General features: G+C 35.0%; 1 protein-coding gene across 8 annotated transcripts in view; it reads right to left on the bottom strand.

Moving 5' to 3' along the window:
- The window catches only part of rtkna (rhotekin a), a 148,457-nt gene that overhangs the window by 8,003 nt on the left and 113,784 nt on the right, over positions 1–26,670 (bottom strand). For 3 of the 8 annotated variants that reach the window (XM_005165341.6, XM_073950694.1, XM_073950695.1), the window contains exons 2-12: positions 18,713–18,912; positions 15,531–15,592; positions 12,444–12,497; positions 11,650–11,767; positions 9,624–9,848; positions 8,930–9,024; positions 6,121–6,227; positions 5,913–6,041; positions 2,027–2,192; positions 1,427–1,531; positions 596–686 (exon numbers count right to left, since the gene is read on the bottom strand). In XM_005165341.6, the coding sequence (XP_005165398.1) occupies positions 596–686; positions 1,427–1,531; positions 2,027–2,192; positions 5,913–6,041; positions 6,121–6,227; positions 8,930–9,024; positions 9,624–9,848; positions 11,650–11,767; positions 12,444–12,497; positions 15,531–15,592; positions 18,713–18,912 (1,352 nt within the window). Of the gene's footprint in view, positions 1–591; positions 687–1,426; positions 1,532–2,026; positions 2,193–5,912; positions 6,042–6,120; positions 6,228–7,816; positions 8,220–8,276; positions 9,025–9,623; positions 9,849–11,649; positions 11,768–12,443; positions 12,498–15,530; positions 15,593–18,712; positions 18,913–26,670 lie in introns of those variants that run through there. The other 5 variants (XM_005165339.6, XM_005165340.6, NM_001126415.1 and 2 more) reach the window with 3 other exon arrangements.

Genomic DNA, 26,670 nt, shown 5'->3' on the forward strand with positions numbered 1-26,670 from the left:
GCAAATAAAAAAGCAAACATAAATTAATTTTATTAATTAAATACAGCAAGCTCTCTAATAATAATAATAATAATAATAAATAATAAATAATAACTATAAAATATAAAATAAATAAAAATATTAATACTATAAAAAGAAAAGTAATAATAATAATAATAATAATATAATGAATGATAATATAATGCATAATAATAATAATTTTACTACTAATAATAATATGAAATTAATAATAATATTAATAAATAAATATCAATAATAATAATTATAATAATAAAAATGTTAAATGAATGGTAATAATAATAATAAATATAATAATAATAATAATAATAATATAAAATGAAAATTAATAATACTTATAAAAATGAATTTTATTAACATTTTTATTATTTTTTCACGTTATTAAAAATGAAATACAGCAAACTCCCTAATAATAATAATAATAATAATAAAAATAATAATATTACAAGTCTGAGATTGCTGCTATTCTTTCACAAATGATTACAACCATATTTAAAATCTACAGGAAAAAAAAGCTTGGGTTGATGCAAGACAGTCGTATCTTATGTGGTTCGAGCATGAGGTCAGACCACTTCACCTGTCATTGTAATAGGACGAGAGCAGAGCTCGAATCTCAGCAGAAACAGCATTATCCTGCAGCAAGAGCCCCTCGCCAGACGCAGGGGCCACTGAGGAGCCGCAGCAAATGCAGCGTTCAGGAAATCAGTGTTTACACAGCAACCAAATAAAGATGCGGTGGTGAGGAATGTATGGGATGGATGATTGGATTAAAGCAGGAAACCAGAAATGCATATGAACAAATACAGGAGAGTATGAAAAATTAGGAAAAACAAAGTAAAAGCAGGGGAAAACAGACAAAAAAGACAGAGAAAGAGAGAAAAGACAGTCAGTTTGTCATTCAGCGGTTAAAGAAGATACATTGAGAAAGAGAAAGATTCAGATCTGACAGAGGACATGCAGTTCACTGTTAGATTTACAGTCATATCTGTGTTATTCCTGCTCATGCATTATTTCTGTCTCATACTACTAGCCTGAATACTTGATTCTGATTGGTTGATGAACCTTTTAAGGTGTGAAGTTATTTTCAGATAATCTGATTTATAAAGTAGCTTCAGGCAGGTCTTGACCACATTACAGTTCCAAATCACTCAATGATTTCAGGTATTTCAAATTATTTTCTATTCAGATGTCACCACAGTAGAATAAATTGCCGCTATTATTATTTTTTATTATTTTGCATCAACAAACATAATTGGACCATCATGGAATGAAACGGTTAAGCAAAGAAAGAAAAAATATAATGAACATATAAAGCTCTGTAGTACTGCTGGTGTTTATATTGTGACAGACAGTACAGAGCTGAAAACTGCCCTTCAGCATTTGTGAATGCATGTCTGAAGCAACTCACCCATCTCATGGTACAGAGAGCCCTGCTTTGGCGTGACTATGGCAGGTTTGCGTGGTGAAGGAAGCTCGATCTTCATCAGGTCGTCACAGCACTGCCTCCACTGGCCTGTAGAGGGTGCAAGAGGATTAGACACATTTCCCATAGAAGTCTTTTGTTGTTGTCACAATGACAAACATAGCCTACTTTATATAATGGTGGCAAATTACTGGCACGATAATTGGGTTTTAAAGCATGAATTAAATGTTTAGTTTGAGTAACAGGCCTGCATTACAGTTCCAAAGTTCAAGCAAACAGTTGTATCATTTGCACTCACAGGTTAGACAATGTTATAAAGACTGTTTCAAAGAATGTGCTAAAGTAATTGTGAGAAAACAGGATGTCAACAAATCATTTTTAGGAGAACGGAAACAACAGATTTATAATAACAGCAGCAGAATAAAATTAAAATATGTGAAAAATAATCAGATTTTTTTATGAGGCAAGAACACTTTACTGTACACCACATAAACACAATCAAGCCTTCGAAAATAGCTGTAAAATATATATTATTGAGCAACCTGTTAGTGCTGAGTTTAGTATGCAGAGAGTTGCTGCACTCACTCATATCATAGAACTGCTGCCAGAAAGCCTCCATCCAGCGCTGTGTGTCTTCTCTGCTGTCGGCTGATAATGTGTGCGTCACCTCCTCTCCTCCATACTGGTTAGTGATACAGATGTTCTGTGCTTTGCTCTGAGGGTCCTTCTCTGCTGCTCTTATTCTCGTCTCCTGAGACACACAAACAGCACGGATCTCTTAATATTGTGCTGTTTATACATATGCTGCAAACTGTGATGGAAACTGACATTTCGTCAATTATTGACCCAAAATTGTAAACATTATTCATTCATTCATTCATTTCACCTTCAGCTTAGTCCCCGATTTACCAGGGGTCACCACAGCGGAATGTGCAATATAAAACTTGATCATTGGTTTCGCTTCACCTCAATATTTACTCAGCAGGCATACAAAATCATAAGACGTTAATATTAGGTTAGATTTAGGTCATGACGTCAGGTGACCAAAATTCAATGTCTAGCCAGCATCTAAGGAAAACGTTATTTTGACATCCAATAACGACATCAAATTACCTTGACTTTTGGTTGATTTTAGGGTATGTTGGAAAGTGACCAAAATCCAATGTCTGATAGATGTCATAGTGGTACCGTCCACACAACGTCAAAGTGTAACATGATTAGACGTTGATATTTGTTTAATTTTAGGTTGGATGTTGGACATTGACGTTGGCCTAACATTGGGTTTTAACGTCAACCCAATTTTAATTTCTAAAGTCCCCACGATATTGTGGGATTCGTTGGGGCACAACGTCAATATGGCGTCATGTTGATATCCTGTGCCTGCAGGGTAAGTTCATGCAGCCATGTAAGAGGCAGAAAAAATGTAGTGTCAACCAGTCATTATAGCAAACTTTGACAGACTGTTACAACATGCAATATAATTATTATTGTCTCTAATAAATTTTTTAAAATATATCTTTACACTTTCATGAAACTTATGAAACATTCTGAATTATGCAGTTATGCATCCCGATTTTAAATTCAGGTGAAGGATTCATAATTATGGTAATAGCAGCATAGGAAGCATGTGAAATTTGAAGACCAGTTTCTGTTGGAAGTCATTAATTAAATTTATTTGTTAAAAAAAAAACACAAAAAAAAAAAAAAAAAAAAAAAACAACTGTTGTGTTTTTTAAAACTTTCCATGGTAATACAAAGCAAAAAAATGACAATTTAAGTCTGGGTCTTTAATGTAAGTCATCGAATACTAACTGTAGTCATTTAGATGTATTTTTGTTGACATAGGATTATTTTGGTGGCCTTTTTGCCCTAGCCCCTATTATTTTCACACCAAGTGCAATAAAAGGAGTGAAATGAGTCGACTATTAACTGAAGTAGCAGAACTGTAAAAGGAGCTTTTACACATTTCCTTCAGAGCCTGCAGGTGTCAGCAGAGCTTCAGGAAAGCGTCAGCAGTATGTAGCGGTCACCTGAGAGCTGAGGAATGTGCAGACTCACAGTGCAGCTCTCAGATGTTCAAACAAAGTCTTTGTGCTGGCGACACGCAGAGCTCTCAGGGCACTCAAAGACCCAGATCCACTGCACCACTAACAAAAAGCCTTTTCACAGTTACAGACACAATGAAGAATGCTCTGATGGCTACATCTCTACTAAAAACAGAAAATGCTTCTGAAAGAACACTTTCAAAACGTTCACCATAAAAAAACTCATGATATTTCCAAAAGCAGAACAATGACCCTGATATCATGAGCATGAGCATGTTTTCAAATTCCCACAGTAGCACTCGTTAGTGTTGTCACGAAAATGTTCCAACTTTTATACAATAGTTAAAAAAGTATCAATATTTTAAACCACTTTCAATACCAGATTACTTCAAGTTTCTTCTTTCTTCTTTTACGTCTATTAAACCATCATTTATAGCTCAATGTTAGGGTAAGTGCACCCAACACATTTTCTTTTGGATCAACTAATACTTTAAGGGTTTTTATTACCGGCTGATTTAGGCCAATTGTTCAAATTTTAACTTGCCATGTCAAAATGTTTCACTTGCCCACCTGAAAAATAAAACCTAAAGTAGTAAAATAAAACAAAAATATATATGTTTAAATTCCCTCTATCAGCCCTCTCTCATCATGGCCTCCCAATCATCCCCATACCCTGAATTGACTCTATCTCTGTCTCTCCACTCCACCAATAGCTATGTTTGTTTTTGTCATTGCTTTGAACCACATAACACAATTTTTCCATGTAGTACTCTAAAAAAATTCACAATTTTTAATTAAAATTTTAGTTTAAGACAATAAAATACTAGACTTATAGCCTAGTATAGTATAGTCTATACTAACTTATAGTTAATTATATAAAATATTCTTGTCTTTAGGTAGGTCTAACTGTCGTTTTGCAAGATATTTTTTCCTCAACTGTTTCCTTTCAGTTTAGATTGTGTTTTAGGTTGAGTGTTATGTTTTAATGAGGGTATTTTGACTTTACTTGCTATATTTAGGCCCGATCCCAATTCTATTTTAGTACCCCTACCTCTACCTCTTCCCCTTGGCCCTTGAAACAGAGTATGAAGGGGAAGGGCTTTAAATTTTACCCCTATGTAATGGGACACCACTACAGCACCTGCACACGTCATCATATGTCATTGTGATTTCTTGCTTCCTATGGAATCACGACTGCTATAGTTATTCTAGTTGCGTTATTTTTTTTGGTATTTATCTTCAGGAAATCACTGAAGGCATATATTATTTTATCATAATGGTCTAATGTGGCAATAAGCTTGTTACTGTACTGTGCATTTACACAGTGGCCATATTCATCTATGTAAACACATGAAAACAACATTAACATTGTAGCAGACACTTTAAAAAGGTCACTCCCAGCCACTAGACTTTTCTGACAGGGCATTTCAGTGTCATCGAGTGTCAGATTGTTGTGGGACTGCTGTGCAGGAGATATTATTATGGATTATAGATAGCTAAATTTAGCGTTTTTTTAATTTATCGTTTTATTTTTAACGCATGACTGTAAAACAGGAATGCAGTCATTAATATATTAAAACATATGCTTTTTTTGTTGTAAAAATTTGTAATAATGACAAAAAATCAGTGTATCACATTACTTCCGTGTGCAGCCACTCTAGATGGTGTATTCTAGGAAATTTTCTTATCCCTTGGTTTTGAGCGTGGTCCTAAAAATCTTTATTTCAAGGGCTATCTAGCCCTTCTCCTTAGCCCTACGCCTTCAAGCTAAAGAGTATTGGAACCCACCCATTCCTTCACATGAATGCACAAAATGAGGGGTAAGGGGATGGGCTAAGGGGTAGAATCGGGATGGGGCCTTAGTCTATCCATTGACGCCTAAGAGCATGTAAAAGAAAATTCTGAGTGTGCTTCACACAGGTGAGTGGACATGACAAAGCAACTGTAAAAGACAGATTCTTTCCTCTTCTTATGCACCAGACACTTTTCTACAAACACTCATTTATAAAAACTCAATAATAATAATAGAAAACCTGCTAACCTAACAAGCTTGTCATGGCATCTATATATTGCTACTCTCTTGTGATTTGAAGTGCTTCATTTATTCTCATTTGTAGGTCACTTTGGATAAAAAACATATTTGCTGAACGAATAAATACAGGGATTCAAAAAGATTACCACAACTTTGAAAATCTGTATTCAATCAAAGAAACATGAAGGAGCCTTGGGTAATTAATTAATGTAAAGTGAACTTAACAAACTTAAGTTGTACAAGTTCATAGATGTTCAATAGATGTTCAATATGACCCTCTCCAGACACTTGAGTGACATCAACCCGATAGTTGTGGTATTCTTTTTGAATCACCCTGTATAAATTAAAAGTTAAAATTCAGCATTTCACAACACTAGCACTGAATATATCTTACTTTGTTGATGCCGATAGTTAAGACAGGCTCGACGTTGGCCTCCATGTCCTCTTTTTGATGATAGCAGAAGAGATTTGTTCCTTTCAAAACACCATAGACGTTCGTCCAGCCCTGTGGCTCACCTCCGAGCTTGAGAAAAAAGAACGAAAGAAACATGAGCCAAAAGAAATCTGAAATCCGAATACTTAAACGAGTTTTTCATACACACCTTTACCCTCAGACAGCCACTCATCATCTGCTGTGTCATACAGTGAGGTTGAGCAGCCAGACGACAACATACACTGCCATACAGAGGCAGCCAGTACGAACACTCCTCTACAGACAGACAGACAGACAGACAAGAAAAGAGACATTAAAGACAAAGAAACCAACAAAGTCAGAAGATTGTATTGTAGAAACCTAGTAAACAAGCTATTCAAGTGGTGTCATGTTTTGCATTCTATATTTTTAGCATACATTTTATGGCAGACCAAACTATCATCTGGAAGAGTGAACAGCCCTCATTGAGACTGCAGTAACTCCTTGAACATAAAGACGGCTATAAGCGCCTCTTATTGGCCATTCACACATCACGAGCGACCATCCAGAGAGGTTTATGAGCGTGACCTAAACACAATAAATCTGACAGATGTCCACAAAACAAACACTCTCTCTCTCAAACACACACACACACATACGGATGTGCTCTGCAGGCATGTCTGTAATTGATTACCTGCAATGTGAAGAAAACTAGCATGTCATAAAATAAACGTGCTTTAAATAAAAATCCAGAAGCACTTGTTGACAGTCTTATGAGAAAATAAATCATCTCACTTCCGATTATAATCTATAATCTAAAATGCCAAATTATAATCTCAAACTGTATTTAATTCATTTAAATTATTTAATGTTTATTATTATTACAATAATAGTTAAATTATATATAATATAAATTATTAGCCCTCTTGCTGTTCTTTAAATTCATTTTTAAAATATTTCCCAAACGCCAAAGAAAATGTTATTGACACATTTTCAAATAAAATATTCATGATAATTAATTTTTAATAACTGATTCTATTTTCTTTATCATTATGACAGTACATATGATTATATTAAAATTATAATATTTTTTTCCTTTAGCTTAGTAACTGATTTATCAGGGGTCACCACAGCAGAATGAAAAGCCAAGTACTCTGGCATATGTTTTATGCAGTGGATGCCCTTCCAGCTGCAAGTCAATACTGGGAATTTTAAAATAATAATAATACATAATATTACAATATAATATATAAATGTAGAAAATGTGGATGAAACTGAAACATGTAGGTGCAGTTTTAAGGAATATCCATGCCAATAAAGGCTTTTTAATATTTTTCCATATTTTTCGATGCCTTTTGCTGTTAATTCTGATAAATCCCTTCACAAAGAGCACAGACACATGAATTAAGCTACCCCTGAGCACTTTTTGTTTGATTTTGAACAATATTAAAGCTATTTTGCAAGATAATAGTGTTAGCTTAAAGGGGTGCTCCACTACGATATCATATTTTAAACTTTAATTGATGTGTAATGTAGCTGTGTGAACATAAACAACATCTCTGAATGTAATATGCTCAAAGTTCAATGCAAAAGGAGACATTAGCTTTTACAGAGTTAGCTTAGCAAAGCTTACAGTGAACGAAGATTGGGGACTACAAAAAAAAATATACATTCAGGCTAGTGAGATCACAAGAGCTTTAGGTTATGCACATTCACCATGTGGATTTACCACACGTATACACCCCACGCAGTGAAGGGGCGTGGCGCTGTAATGTTATAGCAGAGAAAGCTTAAATGCCGTCCAAAATGAGGTCTGCTGCTATTTTCACAGAGCTATTTCTGCTTCTGTATTTGGGCTACCAAAGGACACAGCACAAAGAGAGAAGTAATTAAAACGTTATTTTAATTATGTTCCAGAGAATTATAAAACATATATAGCTAGCATTTGACAAAGGACAGCTTCCAGAATCTCTCCCAGTTCAGTGCAAGATTCGGCTAAAAACTCCTCCAACCAACGAAGCTGTGGATTGTGAAGCACAACCTGTGAGTATTTTTATTTGTTAAAATTGATAAACTACAAGCACAGTTTCTAGCATTAATGGTATGTTGTAGCAATAACATAAACAAGGATGTAAACAACGGGAAATGCTGTTTGGCACTGCCAACAATTTAGCTACAAATTCATATTTATCCGTCAAACCGCTGTAAACACCCACAATCTTTAGCAGCGCGTGCAGTGTTTCTATATGCGGATGCTTTCAGTGTCTATGTGACCACTTTCCATGCGTTCTACGTGTCAAATGACAAACTTGCAAAAGATATGAGAATGTTTCATATTACTTACACATGCTTATTACAAATATATGTAAAAGACACTTGTCAGATTTTATTTTAGAGAGCAGGCGTGAGCTGTGTGCTCTTCATTCTCATTCATATCTGATTCAGGCAGCTAACGCTGCAAACAGCTGCTCTGACTGACTGTTTACACAGCGCAAAAACGTGTGCTTGTAGGGGCGTGACGTGAGTCAATCTGCAAATCACAATTAAGTTAGCTGACCAATCAGAGCCTCTTGAGGGCGGACCTTTCGGGGAACTAAAAATATGACAGTCGTTTTCATGTTAGTTAAGTAGCTGTATATAATCAAAGTAAGATACATGAAAAAAAAATTACCAGATTGTCTACAAGTATAGCATGTGCACACATTGCTTTGCATCTTATAAACACAACCAAACCTTAAAAATACACTGTGGACCACCCCTTTTTAAGTGCAATTTAAAAGATTAATTAGGTTAAGTAGGCAAGACGGATTAATTAAGTGAGTTATCGGACAACAGTGGTTTGTTCAGTAGCAAAATATCAAAATATTTGGACAGTATTTTAAAAGAAAAATGAAATAATGTTACGATGTGTCTGTCATATAAAGGATTTTGAGAAAGGATTTTGTCAGAATTAAAAGCAGTTTTATAAAGACAGTGGTAAAAAAGAGATGGCAGCTCACCGTTTCCTGTGATGGTGAGGTCGTGTGTACGAAAGCTGTCCTGAACATGGGAGAGATTGAGGGTCGTGTGAGCCAGAAGATGATATTTGGGCCCCCTGTAAATGACAGATGGGGAATATGCAAATATATTTAAATTAGATACTGTCTATCAAATATAAACATAACTAAATTACCTATAAAACAGGTTGATAAATAACTAACATTAGCTGTGACTACATCACACATTAATCAGCATTTGCTGAAAATAAAGAAACATAAATCCAACCCCAAACTTTTTCACAATATTATTATTTGCAAGTCAATTATTCCGTAAGGTAAGAGTACAATCATTTTCTGCTTTAAGGAGAAATTCTAATCTTTAAAATATACAGATCAAATTTCTCATCAAAGCAGAAAATGATCAAACTTTTAAGAATCTGTCAATTGGAGAATTCTCAGCAAAGCATTATAATGTTGTTGATAAACCCTAGGCTTAGTGAACTGCATTTTCAATCCCCTTTGATGAAATATTGGAATGTCTTTTGTTATGTATATTGGGTGGTTTGTATTGTTGTGTTTGTCTTTTGTACTATTGGACCTAGTGTCTGAATTAAAGAGAATCATTTGCTTGTTTTACATCTATAAGCTTATTGCAGGTCTACAGTGCACCTAAATCTGCCAGCATCAGTTGTGTGTGTTTTCTCTTCACACTCACGGCACAGAGGGCACAGGCAGCAGGATTGTGGCTCCTCCTCCATTGCTAGTGGGACTGCAGGCTCCAGGCTCTAAGGACGCCCTCATTTTCTTTCCTGCTGACCTGCCCAGAGACGAGCTCAGCTTGCTGGCCAGTTTGCGCGGTGTGCTGCCTGCTGAACAGTCGTCCTCTGAACAACAGCTATACAACTCCACCCGCAGCTCGAACCCAGGGGCTGCTTCATTACTGCACACAGCAGGAATGCATCACATACATGTCAAGTTATTAGACTCATTAAATTTGCATATGTACAAAGGCACATTTACATTCAGTAAACACTACTCTTCAAACTTTTATGAACAGTAAGCTCTTTTTTCTTTTCTGAATGAATCTAATGCTTAGAATCAGTGAGGATTTAATAAATGAAGAACCCAGCAGGCACAGGACGTCAACATGATGTCATGTTGATGTTGTATCCCAACGTCCAGGGTCGTTGCATTGTGTTTGGAAATGAAAATCAGGTTGATGTCAGAAACAAATGTTCAATGTCAGACAGACCTTGCATTTTGGTTACTTTCTAACGCAACCTAAAAACAACAAAATATCAACATTTAATGATGTTACAACTTGACGATGTATAGACATAACCACTATGACGTTTATCAGACATTGGATTTGGATTGCCACACCTGACGAATAAATATTTTACATATTTAAGATGTTGGCTTAAGGTTGGATTTTGGTCACTTTCTAACACAACCTAAAATCAGCTAAATATCCGCATCATTTAACGTCATTATTGGATGTCAAAATAACATTGTTTTTAAATGCTGGCGACCTAAATCTAACCTAATAATAACGTCTTATGATGTTGTGTGTCTGCTAGGGCACAGCTGCTGTCAGCATTGATAATATCAAGATGATTCTTATGCACCAAATCATCATAATCAAGTCAAGTTCAAGTAAAGTTGAGCTTTATTGTCATTCACATGTGTGGATATACAGTTGAGCACAAAATGACCACGGTGCTACATAAATAAACATTCCTAAATATGAACACAACACTGGATGTAAGAGTTCATTTAACCCCTGTTTAACCCATTTAATAAAGTTACACTCGTGTCCCTAATGGACAGAAATGTCTATGTCTAATAACTGTCACAAAAACTGACACACTGCTTATTAATTTTCTGAAACAAACGATGTGACCTTGTGTTTCATTTTATTTGCTTTATACAGTAGGCCAATACAATGCTCTTTTGCTCACACCTTGACATTGCTGTAAACATGTTGGATGATTAAGCTGAAAGCAGGGTAAACCTGACAAAATGGAATCCCTTTCAATGTTGTTTCTGTTATTTTGAATTCGCAATTATGTTTTACCAGAGTGAAAGTGAGATCCCATGACATTCTATAGGCCTTTGTAAAATAAAAAGCATATGCCATTCGCAGTGCCATCATCTTGAACTTATAGAGTGAACAAAAAAATGATAGGTTACATGACAAGATTATTTATTTTGTTGTTAAGGGAAACATATTCATGTTTGTTGATTTAATATGAATGTATTCCCATCACAGAAGCACTGCAGGTATAATAAGACAACGGTGTTCTGTTGTTTAGGCTGCTGTTGTTTGTGCATGTTAAAAACAATCCTTCAAAAGATTATTAAGTTATTGATGGAAAAACAAGCGCTTTTTAGCAAGAAAGTACACCGAAACTATAGTGGAGTTTTGTTCATTTAGCCTACTTTTTAATATTAGTTAATTATATAAATACTTGTTTTATATTTAGAGTTTTTTTTGCTTCTACATTGCTGTTTATGGACAGGGATCCTGTGTGTTTTATAGCCTACATCATTGTGGCAAGAGACTCTCAAGATAGCGACACCCCTCTCCCCCCATTAGAAAAAAAAGTGGGCTTCCCAAAAGTGGGCCATGGTATAGCTCCAACGCTGCATACAAGTGTGTGAAAACTTAGAGACTGCACTCAAATTTAATGTGTGAACTGTATACATGCTAAGCGTGTGAATGTCCAGAAAGCACTCACAAGACGATTGTGTTGTCAAAGCAGATGTCTGTCAGTGTCCTGTCAACCATCACCATGTCTGTGTCAAAGATCTCTCCCCCCAGCTGCAGCAGGCAGAACACAGCACAACGGTGCAGCTCTGAAGGCAGACAGACAGACAATTACATGATTTCAACTCAAGCATCACACTGTAAAGCCTTAACCAGTGTAGCAGCAGATCTGGCCCAGTGCCTGTAAAATCCCCAGAGCTCCTCTGGTCATTCAGGAAACATTTACTCCTGCACCTGTATGTCTGCTTCTTCCCGCTACACTAATACCTGTGTATTTTTTTCCCTGTACAAATTGTAGTACATGAATAATTGTGACACAACCGGCCCTAAACGTTCTTTCTCGAATCATTATGATGATTATTAAAATATATGTTCCTATTAACAGGATAAAGCACACATAAAAGCTTTCCCATGAGAGCGTAACACATGCAAGTGGGTTCCTGTGTCACATTTATCAACATAATATCAGCTCAGTCTCTGCTCTAAGCACCATAGGCGAAACTACATTACTCACCGTGGTCTGGAAAACTACTTTCAATGCCAGTAATAATATTCTGTTTACCCAGAGGGCTCTGCTGGACCTGAACGCTTCATAAATAAATTTGTTTTTTGTTATCGGTATAATGCATATTTTACTGAATGTGCAACCTATCAGAGCAGTGTTGTCTTTTGTTTGTGTTGGGTTATTCAGATCAAATAGATTCTAAACAAGCCATGATGTTGTTTTAACCTGAATATCAGAGTGAAAAAGAAAACAGATGTTACCTCCTTTATTCTTAAAATACTCTGTGTCTTTCCACATTAGAGGTATCCGGAGATCTGTAAAAGGTCAGAGAGAAACACACAAGGTAAGAACACACGCATGCACTCAGTGTCTCTCACAGCTGCGAGCAACAAACCTCGTCTGTCACTCCATGTCAGTCAAGAGAAAAATACATCTGAAACACACATCTGGTGTTTTACGCCTTGCTGTCAGTCGGTATGAATCTACATTATCCTACTGGTCCGCCCACAACATTATTGCAGCCCACCTGGATGAGTCTGTCTATCTATCTAGACCAATGTAATAACAGCAGAACTTTGTTAAAGTAATATGAAGAGGCTGTTAGGGAAGAATTAATAGGGTACTGACTTCTGATGATAGACAGCAGACAGCAAATAGAGGCTGTATGTGGGAACATTAGATTGTATGTGTGTGGGATGAACTAAATAATAAACAGTCTGGATGCTTTTGAATGGTGGCACAATGGAGCATGAGCACAAATCCCACACAGAATCAGCAGCTGAAGAAAGTGAAGGAAAGTCTGCAGAAGCGGAATGCTGACGTTAAATGTCACAAATGCCTTGTCTATTTTTTGCTTGTTTACTAAATATTGAGTAAAATTTGATCATGCGCTTAAAGCCACAATATGTCATTTTCACCACTAGAGGGCGTGTATTCAAAACAAACAATGGCGTAGTGTATTATTTATATCATGATAGTGAATATTTGGCTTGTTTTAAGGAAAAACTCACTTGATTTTAATGTATTTCTGAAAATAAAACTGTATTTTTATCTAGAATATATTTGAAATTTAGATATTTGAACTAGAAACATGACAATATATATATATATATATATATATATATATATATATATATATATATATATATATATATATATATATATATATATTGTCAATTAGGGGTGTAACGGGTCATGTTTGATCCGTACAGATCACAACCCATGGTTTGGAACACATGTGGCCCATAGATTAATACGTTGTTTTTTTTTATCTGTAGATTATTCCTAAATCTGTAATGACCACAGAGAAATCACCCATCGTGTCATTCAAATCACATCTATGAAAGCATTTAGACTTTCCTGTAATATATAATGATGACGAAAGAAGTTGTGGTAGGTTATTCAGGATGGTGGGTTTCAATAATGGTGTTTTCTGTCACTACTTGTTTAGCCTCCATCAATGCATTCAGTTTAAGCTGCATGATTAATTATTGACAGATCGAAATCTCAACACCCACACAACATAAATAAAAATGATGGTGATTTGCATGTTTATTAATTCTTCCAATCACAAAAAGAAAAACACAAACATTAAGAAAGAGATCCAGTTTTTAGTCTTTTGAGTTTGTTATGAAGTTACACAAAGTCAAACAACACAGCAATACTAGGATAATAGTTTATAGTTTAGATAAAACCACTGATGTTAATGGGAAAGATTATAATCACACTCATGTGTATTTAACAATGCTCAAATATTAAAGATGTAGGCAGCAATTATTTAACCATAAGGTGAGGACAACCAGCCATCAAAAATAAGCCACTGAATAATTCTTCAAAAATTACACATCTAGCAGTGAAACATGAAGTTTTATGAATAAAAAAACTTAACCATTAATTAAAAAATGAGACAAAAAAAATTTATGTATATGTGTTAGATTTAGCATTATCAGCAACAGTAGTAGTAACAGTGAATTTTTCACAGAACTGAATATTTAGCATTTTATTTTTATTTAGCAGATTATGATGACAGGTTCTAAGTTCTGTTTGTTAAAACCAAAAGTGTCCTGCCGTACTGTTTTAATAATAATAGTCAGAAAGAAAATAACATTTGTCTCATCCCTTATTTGACTGATGCGAAAAATGGTCTGATCCTAAAGATTTATGATTCGCTACACTATTGTCAATAAATTCTACTACTACTATTTCTACTACAGCATTTTTTGATGTGTATCATGATTGTTAGGCACTAAGATATGTCACTGTTTGGGAAACGCAGCCCAATTTGTTTATGCATTTACTTTTACATCTGTCCTCAACAGAGAATAAATTATTGTATACGATTTTCATGTTAAAGACAGAGCCTCAGCTAACTAACAATCTACACACACAATCATATTTCAAATCTGTTTGCCAGTGGATGATAATTTATCTTCAAACTCTAGATTTTGTTCAAAATGATACCACACAAGTTCATACACAGTTCCACTAGAAGAACAACAATGCCTTTACCTAGATTTCATTTAAAAATAAGCTATCTAATGCAGTAAGATTCTGCTGATCCCATCTGTGGCTACAAATGAAAGTGATTTACATTAGTGTGCGTGTGAGGATATAAGGTCCTCTATAACCCTCTTCATAATGATGTCATAATTACAGCATTTACAGGGTATCAACCCTACAGGCCTCTCACTGTGGGTCTCAAACACAGATTGAGAAGTCTGTACCGGTGGTTAATGGTGTTGGGTGTTTAGAGGGAGGCTGGTCCCTCGCAAAGATCCAGACAGTGGGGAGGGGAGGACAACTCGTAAAAGAAGCCCCACAGCATACTCAGACACAAGTGCTGATATATAAAACAGCAGGGGTGTGATTTAGTGCACAGACACCCATATAAACAGACTGGTCTGCATGATTTACACGTAAAAAACACAATCAAAACCAGCATCATATACAAAACTGTTCAGCATGATTGGTGTTAATAAGATGTTCTTTTTTTCTTTATTTTGTGTTTTTTTTTCATGTTTGTGGAAAATAAGACTGATCAATACTGCATTTATTAGATCAAAATATAAAAGATCTGAAATTAATCAAAAATTGATCAGAAATTCACATAAAAATTTTCTCAATTTTAATCTGCCTTAAGAATGTAATATATATATATATATATATATATATATATATATATATATATATATATATATATATATATATATATATATATATATATATATATATATACCTGTGATTTCATAGTTGTTTTAATTTTAAAAAACTTTTGAAAATTAGAGCATGTTTTTTTTTCTCGTGTGTAAAGTGATGACAATGGCATGAATTCGTTTCCACAAACATACCTGAAATGGCTACTTTGCCTTTACATGGGGACCGGTCATCCATTGGTCCTGCATCAGAAGACCTGAGGAGAAAAATGTATGCTTAAATAAACACAGTAATATTCAGATTTCCATAAAGGCTAATTTATGCTTCTGCATCGGGTGATCGGCGTGACCCACGGTACATGCCTTGCGCATAGTCGTGCATTTATAGTTCTGCTGCTGTTTGTGTTGCTCTGCAATAACCCTTCCGTAACACTAGCTGGCAGTAGGTTTCTATGTTCCGCTGTGTCAAGTTACTTCTCTGGTGTTTTGTTTTATCTGAACGCTACCTTAATGTACAAGTAGCTAAAACTCGCTCCTTCAGATACAGGATCCGGCGGACGTGCAACAACATGGATCATAAGGTCAACACAAAACAAAAGTGTCCATCTGAAGCTCCTTCATGGGCAGTCCTGCCAGATAATAGCTGACTTTTTCCAACTGAAAAGCAGGAACACAAAAAAAAAAAAAAAAAACGTGCGAAATATTATATTAATATTTTATTTTATTTTATTTATTTAAATCAAAACTAACAAAGTTACTTTAACTATCATAATTTTTAACCATACAGCAACCAACACTAGCAGTCACAGAAAATAACCGGATCATATCGAAACATTGGGTGGCCCTTTCTTACCCACACACTGCACTTACAATTGAGTAGATTACACTACCTATTAGAGCATGTTTTGCTTTCGAAATGGGATATAAATTCATCCCATTTGGCATTTTAAATTCCTTTGAACATAATTAGATGCCACTTGTCAATCAGACAGCACTTGTATGTTTGTTCTTGCTGTCAATTGTGGAAAAAAATGATTGATAAAAGTGTCATGATAAGCCGCTGTGTTTAACTGCAGGTTCTTTATGAATTGCGTGCACGTGAACGAGAGTCAGACTTGTCCAGGGAGTCAGAGTTTGATACAACTTTTCTTCACATCCTCTTGCGGGTGGGCCTACATGGTTTGTGCTATGCACTGGTCACTACTAAATTGAATGGAGTAGGAGCACACAGTTATGTTTTGTTAAATAAGTTGCATATCAAATTTACATTTCAAAACCGTCCAAATTTTGTCAACCCACTAAATTCAAAACCACCCAATCTGGCAACACTCTTCATGGAACTCGACACTTGTAAACAATCCCTCCACATGTACACGCGGATCTCAGTCCCGCCGACCAATCACAGAGCTTGCACTATGCGTCGGTGCAAAATGTTTTTACATTTTTTGAGAGGTGCACATCACCATGGGAAGTATAAATCAAGAAATGTAAATCAGCCTTAAGATGAAAGCATTACTGGTGTCACGATCACCAGCGATCTAACCACCATCTCTGGAGAACATTCACATTCACACGAAATACAATCCTGTCTCTAAATGAACTACAGATGCAGTCATGCAACACACACCACTGATTACACTCTCACAGCTGAAGTTGCTCAATGACTGATTTCACACACATACAGTTAAAGTCAGAATTATTAGCCCCACTGTTAATTTTTTACCCCCGATTTCGGTTGAATTTCTGTTTTTTTCCCAATGTCTGTTTATTTACTCATTTCTAAAAACTGATTTATTTTATCTTTGCCATGATGGCAGTAAATAATATTTGACTAGATATTTTTCAAGACACTTCTATACAGCTTGAAGTGACATTTAAAGGCTTAACTAGGTTAATTAGGTTAACTATAGGCAGGTTAAGGTAATTAGGCAAGTTATTGTATAACTATAGTTTGTTCTATAGACTAAAAAAAACTATAAAAATATAGCTTAAAGGGGCTAATAATTAAGACCTTAAAATAGGTTTGTTTAAAAAATTTACAACTGCTTTTATTCTAGCCAAAATAAAACAATAAGACTTTCTCCAGAAGAAAAAATATTATCAAACATCCTTTGAAAATTTTCTTTCTCTGCTAAACATAATTTGGGAAATATCTAAAAAATAAAAAAAATAATCAAAGGGGGGCTAATAGTTCTGACTTCAACCGTATATGGCTCACTTTGAGACACTCATTGCTGAGTCTTGTTTACTGCATTTGTGATATTACAACGCGTTTCCTTTGTCTTGCTTTGTCGTGTTTTGATCCTCAATTGTTTATTCCTGTCTGCTGCCTGCCTTCTGACAATCTGCCTGTGCATATGACTATAACTCTGGATTGCCCGTAAACATCTGTTTGGTGCCTGTGTTGACCATTGCTTACCTGACCTCTCTAATTAACCTGCATTTGGATTCACACTTCCGTTGTCAATGTCACTCCCTTGTGACAATCGGCACTATACGTTGTTTAACCAACACATTGTTAATAAATTAGAGTCTCGGGTATCTCTGGGTACTTCCAAAACTACTGATACATATTTTATTGAGCATTTGCTTTTCGAAAACATTGCATGTCTCAAGCCAATCCACTTGGTAAAAGGAAGCCTTTGGCTGTGTTCACATTCATAGATCAGATACCTTGGTACTTTTGGTTCAAAACTAAAAGATGAAAATGACAGATTTAATAGTGGAAAACTATGCAAAAAAAAAATCATATTGCTTATTTAGGTTAAACTACAGTTAAGACCAGCGAAAATGTGAGGCATGTTTGATGGGCACCAGGTTCAAATTTACAGTTCAAATCAATTGAACTGCTCAACCAAAGCAGTCACATTTTGTTGATTTTTTTCAATCAGAATAAAACCTGCCAAGTGTAAACACAACCTTCAATTAGATTTAACACTTTGACACTAGCTGTAAAATGACAATCCTGATCAAATATTTAAGATCAATTATCTAAAATGGACAGCACATCATTGAACTCTTTCTGACCTCAACACAATTTGATGTCATGTGCTTTGTGTCTATCCAATTTCCACTACTTTAGTCAATACCTTCTACTATTTAGAAATATATATATATATATATATATATATATATATATATATATATATATATATATATATATATATATATATATATATACACACACACACAACATATATACCTGAGGGACAAAATAACAGAAATCCTTGATCCCAAGAAACTGACCTGTTATCCGATTTTCCTTTAATAAAGCATCGCTAACATCAAACACACCAACAAATTTCACGTCTAATTTGGTTTAGATAAACTTTGTTAGGTGGACACAACCTGCATTGATTGAATCGAGTAAGACTGACCTGCGTGCGACCCGTTGCATGACCTGCGCCTCCTTCATGCGCTGCAGCTCTGACATGTAGGCCATGATGCGAGCATTGCAGGTCAGGAGACTCTTGGAGGCCTCCAGCGCTTGGTCCCTCTGAGAGCATGCAGCCAGCAGCTTACACGCACCCTCGCGCATACGTATCTCATAGTCAATCTTCTTCTGGATGTCACTGTCCTGGAAAAACAGAATGAGGATAATGTCAGTTTTACTGACCACTAGTTGTGCAAATTACACATATTAAAGAGTTTACTCAAAATTAGGGTGTATTTCACACAGCTAGACCAGGGGTGCCCAAACTTTTTCCTATGAAGCCAACAACTAAACTTGATTGAGGGTGGTGGACTGGAGGTAAATATACCAAACTGTAAGGTTGTCAATGTAATTTCCTAATTTATTTTTTGAAATTCATTATAGAATTTATTATACAGTATAATTTAATTAATACTATAATTTATTACATTTAAAATACTATGATTGTATTAATAATTATACATTTTTGTTTATTTAATAATGAACATCTTACAATAAAAACATGAACAATGTCATTTATAAGACTAAAAAATACACTTTGCCTTGAGTCGCTTGCTGATGTCTTCTGCAATGTCCGCTATCCATCAAGTGACTATATAAATTATCTTATTTTCAGTCTGATTCGTTTACAACATTTATTTAAAATATTTAAGTTACTTTTTTGTAGATTAACAATTAAAAAAACAAATAAAAGGTTTACCGGGTCCTAGTTTGGCATCTCTGAGCTAGACACACACACACAAATGATCCTTAGCTTTATTTCTTCATTATATTATAGAAAAGCAATTAATGTTAACAAATGTACTCATGATTGATCAGTCTTGAAATGCATAAATCCAGTTCCTCAAGATGTTATCACATGAATATTTTACAGTTACTGCCATGTCTCCAGGGCCTGCAATGATTCATGAAAAGTCAAGCTTTTTCTGAACAGGCTTAATGGATAGTTTCCTCTACTTCAGTATCAACCCATACGCTCTTGGCTAAAGGAACAGTGCACTTTTAAAAAGATTCTCATTTTAAAATTATTAAAAGTTAAACAGATGAGTTTTACCATTTATTTATTCATTTAGCCAATCTGATGAAAGCCCTTTCAGCTTAGCATATATCATTGAATCAAATAAAATACATTTCAATCTTTCTCATAAATTCAATAATTTGAATATTTTTCCTATTTAAAGCTGAACTCGTCTGCAGTTACATCATATATTAAGACCTACAGAAAATGAAAAGTTGCTATTTTCTAGCTCGATATGGATAGAAACCATACTCTCATTCCCCCGTAATAATCAAGAAACTTTGCTGCTGTACCATTGCTGCAGTAGGGGCAGTGATATTACTTGATGTTCTTTGATTATTCCACTAGAATAAGAGTATAGTTCCTATCCACATCAACCTAAACAGCAACCTTTCATTTGAGTTGAGTTGTGTTGACTTCATTGGGACCCGTAGGATTTTTTTTGCAGCAAAGTTTGGCATTTGATACAAACAATTAAATCACACATATACATACCCACATATAAACATACAAAAGTACATTATAAAATATTACAATTTATTCAGAGCGACAATAGATGATGGGACAAAGCTATTCCTGTAATGTTTTGTCCAACTAAAAAGCATCAGAAACCTTCGACCTGAAGTGAGTGAGTAGGTTAAACTCCTCAAACAGAGGATGGGAGCTACAGCTACTAATGTTCTAGGCAATGCGTAAAAGCTGACCACAATAGAGATCTAATACTCAGCTGTGATTCACCAATCAACCTGCTAGACCACCTCAGTCTATTCCTGTTTTTAAGGGACACACTTCCAAACCATGCCACCAGAGCAAAGGATAGATTATATTCAATAAAAGCACGATAGAAAGGAGTAAGCATATTAAGGCCAATGTTAAAACTTGATAGTTTCCTGAGACAAAAAATGCTCTGCTGCCTCTTCTTGCACACAGCTTCACATTTGCCCCAGGGTATTTAAAACAGTCAATAATGGTACCCAAATATTTGTAGTTCTCCACAGATTCTACTTTTTGACCCCTGATATTAGTTACCTCAGCTCCTTTTAAAATCAATAATCATGTCCTTAGTTTTCCTTGCATTAGGTATTAGATTTGACTCCTCACACCACTCAACAAAATGATCCACTATGGGACCATGAGTATTTTCATCTCTTTGGAGGAGGCTTACAATCACAGTGTCGTCTGCATATTTTCAAAATTAAATGATTATCAATCATGCTATTTCATCTTAGTAAACAATGTGACTACAAAAGGGCCAAGCTTTAATTTATCAAAACTCTTTGGTCTTTTTTAGATTTAGTAACTAATTCTAAGCTAAGCTAGACTAAATGTTCTAAGATCGGTTGAATGGATTTAAAATTTATCGAAGTCATATGTTAACTCAAGGGGAGTTGTAAAATTAGCCTATTGTCAAAGAAGAGGAGCGTTCCTTTAAGCTGAAATGGTTAAATCATGTCCATAACACGGTATAGGAAAAGCGACTTAATGTGTCACCCATCCATACACAGGTCACATAAACAAAGGTCACACCTTAGTCACATGACCAATCTGCTCCAGCTCGCATTGTGTCTCGATGCAGTGAGGTATGAAATTGAATATGAGAGTTAACAAGCTGGAAGAGATGCTCTGGCCTCTTGACATCAATTCATACCCTCAAATACCAGACACCAGGACACTAAATAATTTACACATACAGTTTGAGTCAGAATTATTAGCCTCCCTTTGAAATGTTTGTTTCTTTTTTTTAAATATTTCCCATATGATGTTTAACCGAGCAAGGAAATTTACACAGTATGTCCGATATTATTTTTTCTTCTGGAGAAAGTCTTATATGCTTTATTTCAGTTAGAATAAAAGCAGTTTTTAATTTTTTAAACACCAATTTAAGGTCAAAATTATTAGCCCCTTTGGACTATATTTTTTCGATAGTCTACAAAACATCATTACACAATAACTTGCCTAATTACCCTAACCTGCCTAGTTAACCTAATTAAACTATTTAAGCCTTTTAATGTCACTTTAAGCTGTTCGAGTGTCTTGAAAAATATCTAGTCAAATATTATTTTCTGTCATCATGGTAAAAATTTAATCAGTTATTAGAAATGAGATATTAACACTATTATGTGTAGAAATGTGTTAAAAAAAACCTTCTCTCTGTTAAACAGAAATTGGGGAAAAAGCAGGGAGGCTAATGATTCTGACTTCAGCTGTATAGCCAAAGAGGAAACAGTCAGGATGTGGTGGAAGAGAGCATCTTTTAAAGGCACAGTTCACCTAAAATAAAATTCTGTCACTGTTGAATTACTCTTCATTTGTTGAGTTCCCTTCTTCTGATAAACACTGTTTACCTATTATGGATTGCTTCACTGAAAAAAAAAATTAAAGATGATTCCTTGGATTTACTAAATTTGTTTAAGTTAAAGGGTAGTAAGTAATTTATTTGGGCTGGATTTAAACACACAAATTAGGTTGTAAATTACTAAATTTAATTAGTTTGTTTAAATTCAACACACATAAGTTGTTTGCAACAACTTTGCAGACATCATTTTTCAATGTACCAGATTCCAGAATATCTTCTAAAAAAAATCTCATAAAGGTTTAAAACCACTTGAGAGTCCACAAATGTCTCTTTCAATTTTTGGATGAACTGTCTCTTTAAGGGTCCCAGTTTTTCTGGGGAAGATGTAAGTGGACTGTGGCTGCATATTAAAGATAAAAGTAGGTGCTTAGAGAGGAAAAAGGAGAGATAGATGTGACTGAGGGTTTCTAAAGGTTGAATGTAATTTGACTTTGGAATGTGGTTAATCTTTAATACATTGAAATTAAATGGTAGAAAAGAACAACGCTTGACAAAGAGATAGAAAGGAATAAGATTTGAACTCCCACACTGCAAATTTTAGATAGTAGATTTAACTACCTTAGAGTTAAAATTAACACTCCCTCAGAGTTTATATGGGAAGCACTATACAAGTGTTAAAAATAACACTTTTGAAAGTGTTAACATTATCAACACTGGCAGAGTGTTAATTAGCAAACTCTTATAGTGTAAAATATCTGTTAAATTTACAAAAAAATAACCATATTTCATGAACTGATCCAATGTTCATTTTACAAAATCATAGCTTAGTGAACAAAAATGTAAAGTCATTAGATGCATTAATGTGTTCATGTGTGATTGCATTTAACAAACAGACTTTCACTGCATTAGTAACTACATAGATACTTTTAAACAAAAGAAGATGCAGCACAACATCAGATACGCTCAGTCCATCTTGGACTTGAACGCAAACGCTACTATCCTCCACAATGGTGACACAAAAAAAGTTTTGCTGTTTTTCTTTTCCTTTCTTGATTTTACAAAAAAATAAAAGCAGCTGTGGTTGCCAGTAATCTACCGTTTTTAACATTTTACATTTATAAATTTAATCTACAGAATATTTCTGTTAAAAATACCTTCCACAGTCTGTATTTTTTATCAAACATCCACCACATACATTCATAAGTGACATTGAATGACTCGAGAAAATGTGGCCATATGTAACAGACATATCTTACATATTTTGCTCTCTTTAATTTATTTAAACAAGGCAATAACTAATAAAAATTACTTTCTTGATCAGTATATTTCTTTCATTTTTTACAGTTTCCTTAACTGACACTATCCAGACCTTCTTGCTTTGCCCTTCAGCCTTCCACCGGGGCTCCTGTTGCCATGGCAACACCCCAAAAAACCCTCTTTTGTGTGCAAATTTCAGAAGCTTAATAAGGTCTAACAAGACCATCAATTAAAAGAGCACCTCCCTTCAGTTCTCCTCTTAAAGGAAAAGAGGGTTTGCTGTACAGCTCACTGCATCAGACTGTGTGATAACTGTCAAAAGGTCAGCTACAGTAGATCACTCTGAAAAGCTAAATCCAAACCAATCTGGACTATTTTAGATATTTGGGACTCTGGACATCAATACACTGTCAGAGTGAGGGAGAGCAGAGTTGGACAAAATGGTACGCTTGACAGAAAGAGGGAAAGGGAGAAAAGTCTACTGAAATCATGGCTATGCATGGGCTGATATATGATTCTGACAGTATGATAACCTTGGACTAAAAACTGCTCTAAAATATGTTCTTTTTAAATGTCTGGGGAAAAAACTAAAGCTCCCATCAAGGTGGTGCCTACCTATTTTTTTCCTGCTCTGTAAGTCAAAGAGTACTGCCAAATATCAGCATTTGTCAAAATGTCTTTTTTTTTTTTTGTTCAAATGATTAAAGGTTTGTAACAATCTAAAGGGAAGTAAATAGTGACAATTTTCATTTCTGGGTGAATGATTGCTTAAAAAATGTAAGACAACGTAGTTTGATATTTATCCAAACATTATCACTGACAGTGGCTATGTATATCTTTGATTGATGTATCCATAAGTCATGTCACCTGATAATACCATAATAATACGTTTCCAACTTCTAAATAAAGCATTCAAATCATGCAATTTAAGAACTTTGATCTTAAAACAAAAGCTTAGACTCTAAGACCTTTATACTGCAGGAGATTCCTTTTGGAGCTACAGATTGCTCACAATGTTGCTTTAGAAAAGCATAATTCCATGTTCATGGACATGGCCAGCTTCCAGTAGAATGTCACGCGCTGTCATCGAAATAACGGTAATTACGACAAGGCATGGGCACAGCATTAGACCAGTAAATTACAACTGTATTACTGAATGTCTAAAGAAATTTGAGTTTGTGTCACATGGTGATTAGTTTCTGCATGATGTGCACTGGAAAAACATTAAGACAAATATATTGGTTACACTTACAGTGCTCAGCATAATTAAGTACACCCCATTTTAAAAAAAAATTATCAATTTTTCAGTGAATATAGGCAATGTATTTTGGTAAATTTAAACAAAACAGATTTATTAAACAGATAAATTTTATTAAAATAATAGTTTAGCCACCAAACATATTTAGAAATAGAAAGATAATACAATTAAATTCATGCAAAATATTGCAAAAAAATAAATAAATAAATAAATAAATAAACTAAACTAAATTTTTCAAACTTTAATTCATTTCTTTTTAAAAATAAATTCATTCATTTTCTTGTCGGCTTAGTCCCTTCATTAATTGGATGCCCTTCCAGCCGCAGCCCATCTCTGGGAAACCTCCACACACACATTCATTCACACACACACACACACACACACTCATCCACTACGGACAATTTAGCCTACCCAATTCACCTGTACCGCATGTCTTTGGACTGTGGGGAAAACCGGAGCACCCGGAGGAAACCCAGGCGAACGCAGGGAGAACATGCAAACTCCACACACAAACGCCAACTGAGCCGAGGATCGAACCAGCGACCCAGCAACCTTCTTGCTGTGAGGCGACAGCACAACCTACTGTGCCACTGCTTCGCCCCCTTTTTAAAATTTGTATTTACTATTTTTCTATAACATATAAATTTGGTTGTATTAGTTTTGGGACCATTATCTTAAGTTATTTAGTTAGATAAGCTCCAGATTTGGCTTCAGTACTGACTAATCTAATGTATATGCACAAATATAATTTTGTATAGATTCATATGAATTAAAAAGAAAGATTTGTGAGGGGTGGGAACTGTAAGTCTAGGTATCAATTCTCACTATTTTATAATAAATATAATAAAATGGCTATTCATTTGTACTTATAAAGTACATATTCTGCATGATCTTACAGTACATCTCTAATTCTAACCAATGCCAAACTATCACTTTAATAACTTTTAATACACAGAATATTTGCAGTTCCTCAAGGTAATTGTCATAGAATATGGTTTGTTATTAGCAAGATTTGTGCCTTAAAATAAAGTGTGACTAATACATATTATATGCACTTTTGTCACGCTTACATAGCTTTATAAAGCAAGGTAAAACAAAAATGCTGTTTGCTTACTTGGCTTCGTTTAATGACAGCAGTGTGTATAAAACAGTAATATCCAAATTAATTATTTGTAGCTTACCGTTTCAACTACCTGAACCGCATGGTCTTTGTTTTACTCATAACCAAATCCTAAATAAATAAGGATTAGATACACACAAATTACCACCTGCCGATCACTTTTTCCGCAGGACTCGAATAGGCAGAGTGATATGTGTCGTTATAATGGCATCGACAATCTTGGTTGGTAAAAAAGGTGCACAACCAACCAACAGTATGTGAGGTTTTTGCTAAAATTACTACGTATAAGCGTAAAAGTGAAAGACTGAAGCAGTGTACTGACATTGTGACACGTTACCGGATAGATTCAAAAGACTGAAGAGTCGTTAGATAGAGACTAGATTAATTAAATATCACATTTGGGAACTATAGTGAGCCGTGATCCAGCAGTACATCCTTCATAAACTGTCTGACGTGCACTGCTCTCTGGGGTTTTGTGCTTAAAGCACCCACATGATCACGAGATGTGCCTTTTCAGCAGTATAATGTGTGTATTTTCAAAAATGCTAGGTGAAACGCCACTGTGAACGTGGATCGTTTTCCTTCTAAATTGCCTTTTTAAAACTAAGAGGTATTAGTATAAACGAGGCCTAAGTGTGTATTTTTTCGCAAGTGGGTTGCTGCTGCGATAGCTGTGGAGCTGTGGAGGATAGCTGTGCCGGCTCAGCATTGTGATGTCTATTGGCCATCGACGGATGCATCAAACTTATGCATCACTATAAAAGTAAAATTATTGAGCCTACATGTAGAAGTATGAACATTTCAAATGACTTTTAGAGGTTTTTGCATCTAAACTCTTTATATGCACTTATATAATGTTTGCAAATCACATAAAGTCAAAGGTCAAATTCAGCTGTTTTTCAATGAGTTGCTGAGAGTGCATAGTTGATGATACTGCATTTACTTTTACTGCA

The sequence above is a fragment of the Danio rerio genome, chromosome 5, assembly GCF_049306965.1.
Source record: "Danio rerio strain Tuebingen ecotype United States chromosome 5, GRCz12tu, whole genome shotgun sequence".
In the NCBI taxonomy this organism is placed as follows: domain Eukaryota; kingdom Metazoa; phylum Chordata; class Actinopteri; order Cypriniformes; family Danionidae; genus Danio; species Danio rerio.